Source organism: Microtus ochrogaster, linkage group LG4 (genome assembly GCF_000317375.1).
Source record: "Microtus ochrogaster isolate Prairie Vole_2 linkage group LG4, MicOch1.0, whole genome shotgun sequence".
Taxonomy (NCBI): Eukaryota; Metazoa; Chordata; class Mammalia; order Rodentia; family Cricetidae; genus Microtus; species Microtus ochrogaster.
Window position 1 is genome coordinate 18,037,038 of NC_022030.1, and position 1,636 is coordinate 18,038,673.

The following is a 1,636-nucleotide window of genomic DNA, read 5'->3' on the forward strand; positions in this document are numbered from 1 at the left end:
GGATTCTAGGCAGGGGCTCTACCACTCAGCCACACCCCAGCCTCTCACTGGGGGATTCTAGGCAGGGGCTCCACCACTGAGCTATGTTGCTAGACCTCTTTTTAGTTTTTGAGATGGGATCTCATTATGAAGCCCAAGCAGGTCTTAGGTTCTTGATTCTCCTGCCTCAGCCTGCCAGGCAGTTAGGATTACAGGCCTTCACCACCAGGCCAGTTGGCCTTGGCTTAGTCTTCATGGGACCTGGCTTCATGGCCCAGTGAGGACTGACTGTGGTTTTCTGGTCACCTTTGTGTCGATGGCACTGTCTGCACAGTATAGAACCTGGGAATAGCAATACTCAAGGACCTTTTTGGTGGACAAAAGGAGGGTGTGAACCTGGCAATGGTGGCACATACCTTTAATCCCAGCACTTAGGGAGGCAGAGGTAAGGAGGTCTCTGTAGAGTTTGAGGCCAGCCTGGTCTACAGAGCGAGTTCCAGGACAGCCAAGGCTGCACAGAGAAATCCTGTCCTGGAAGAAAGAAGAAAGAGTGGACAAATCTCTCTCTCCACTCTCTGTCTCTCAATCTTGGTCTTTCTGTCCCAGCAATAGGGAACAGACATCTGTAAACCGGTTCTCTATGGTGGCTGGGGCTTTCAAGATTGACTGGGTTCCTACTGGCTGCCCAGGATGCAGTAAGCCAGACCCGCGGGCCCTGACTTTCCTCTTCCTTCTGTCCCCAGCCCCAAGCCGCCGAGGCCCTGTGGCTCTGGTCTCTGAAGTTTTCGAGCAACACCTGGGTGGACACATCCTTCAGGTGAGGTCCCTTCCTAGCCCGCTACTCCGTGCTTCCACCTGGTGGTCGCACCTGGGAATAGCATCCATTTTCCTGCATCTGTGAAGAGCTGGAACTAAGGTCCCTTGTTCCTGTTCCTTTTCCGGGGGCCACCCTCCAGACGGACACCTAGATTTCAGAATCCGGAGCCTTTCTCACACCCGCTCCGTTTCTTTCAACTCTAGTCTCTGGATGGCTTCGTGTTCGCCTTGAACCAGGAAGGAAAATTCCTCTACATCTCAGAGACGGTGTCCATCTACCTGGGTCTCTCACAGGTAACAACCCCGCAGTGGGCTGCCATTATGCCTGGCTTATGCACGCCCTTGCTCTCTGCTGGTCTCACTGATCTCAACATGAAAAACAGACAGCCTTCCTTGAAAACTGACAAAGCACCGCGACACATGCTGCAGGGACTCAGGCAAGGCCACAAGTTCAAAGCTAGCCTGGGCAAGTTCATAAGACCTTGTATCAAAATTAAAAATTGGCCTAGAGATGTAGTTCCATGGCGAAGTGCTTGCCGAGACTCTTTCCCAGCGAGGGGCTGAGTTCAGTGATGGTATGGCTCAGTTGTACATGCTTGCGTAGCTGTCTGGGGCTTCTGGAATTCAATCCACTGTAGCTGGGACAGGACTGGAGCCTAGTTGATAAAATGTTTGCCCGGCATTCACAAAGCCCTGGGCTAGACTCTTTATATGGCATAAACTGGGCACGGTGGTGAGGATAAACCTGTGCACTAAACTCCAGCATCTGGGAGGTGGAAGCAGGAGGATTAGAAGTTCCAGGCCAGTTTAGGCTACATAAGACGCTGTCTCAAAAAATAAC

General features: G+C 52.1%; 1 protein-coding gene across 3 annotated transcripts in view; it reads left to right on the forward strand.

Moving 5' to 3' along the window:
* Npas1 (neuronal PAS domain protein 1) overlaps positions 1–1,636 on the forward strand; it is a 21,014-nt gene that overhangs the window by 10,730 nt on the left and 8,648 nt on the right. For all 3 annotated transcript variants that reach the window (XM_026786425.1, XM_005361051.3, XM_026786426.1), the window contains exons 4-5: positions 723–796; positions 1,000–1,089. In XM_026786425.1, the coding sequence (XP_026642226.1) occupies positions 723–796; positions 1,000–1,089 (164 nt within the window). The remainder of the gene's footprint in view (positions 1–722; positions 797–999; positions 1,090–1,636) is intronic.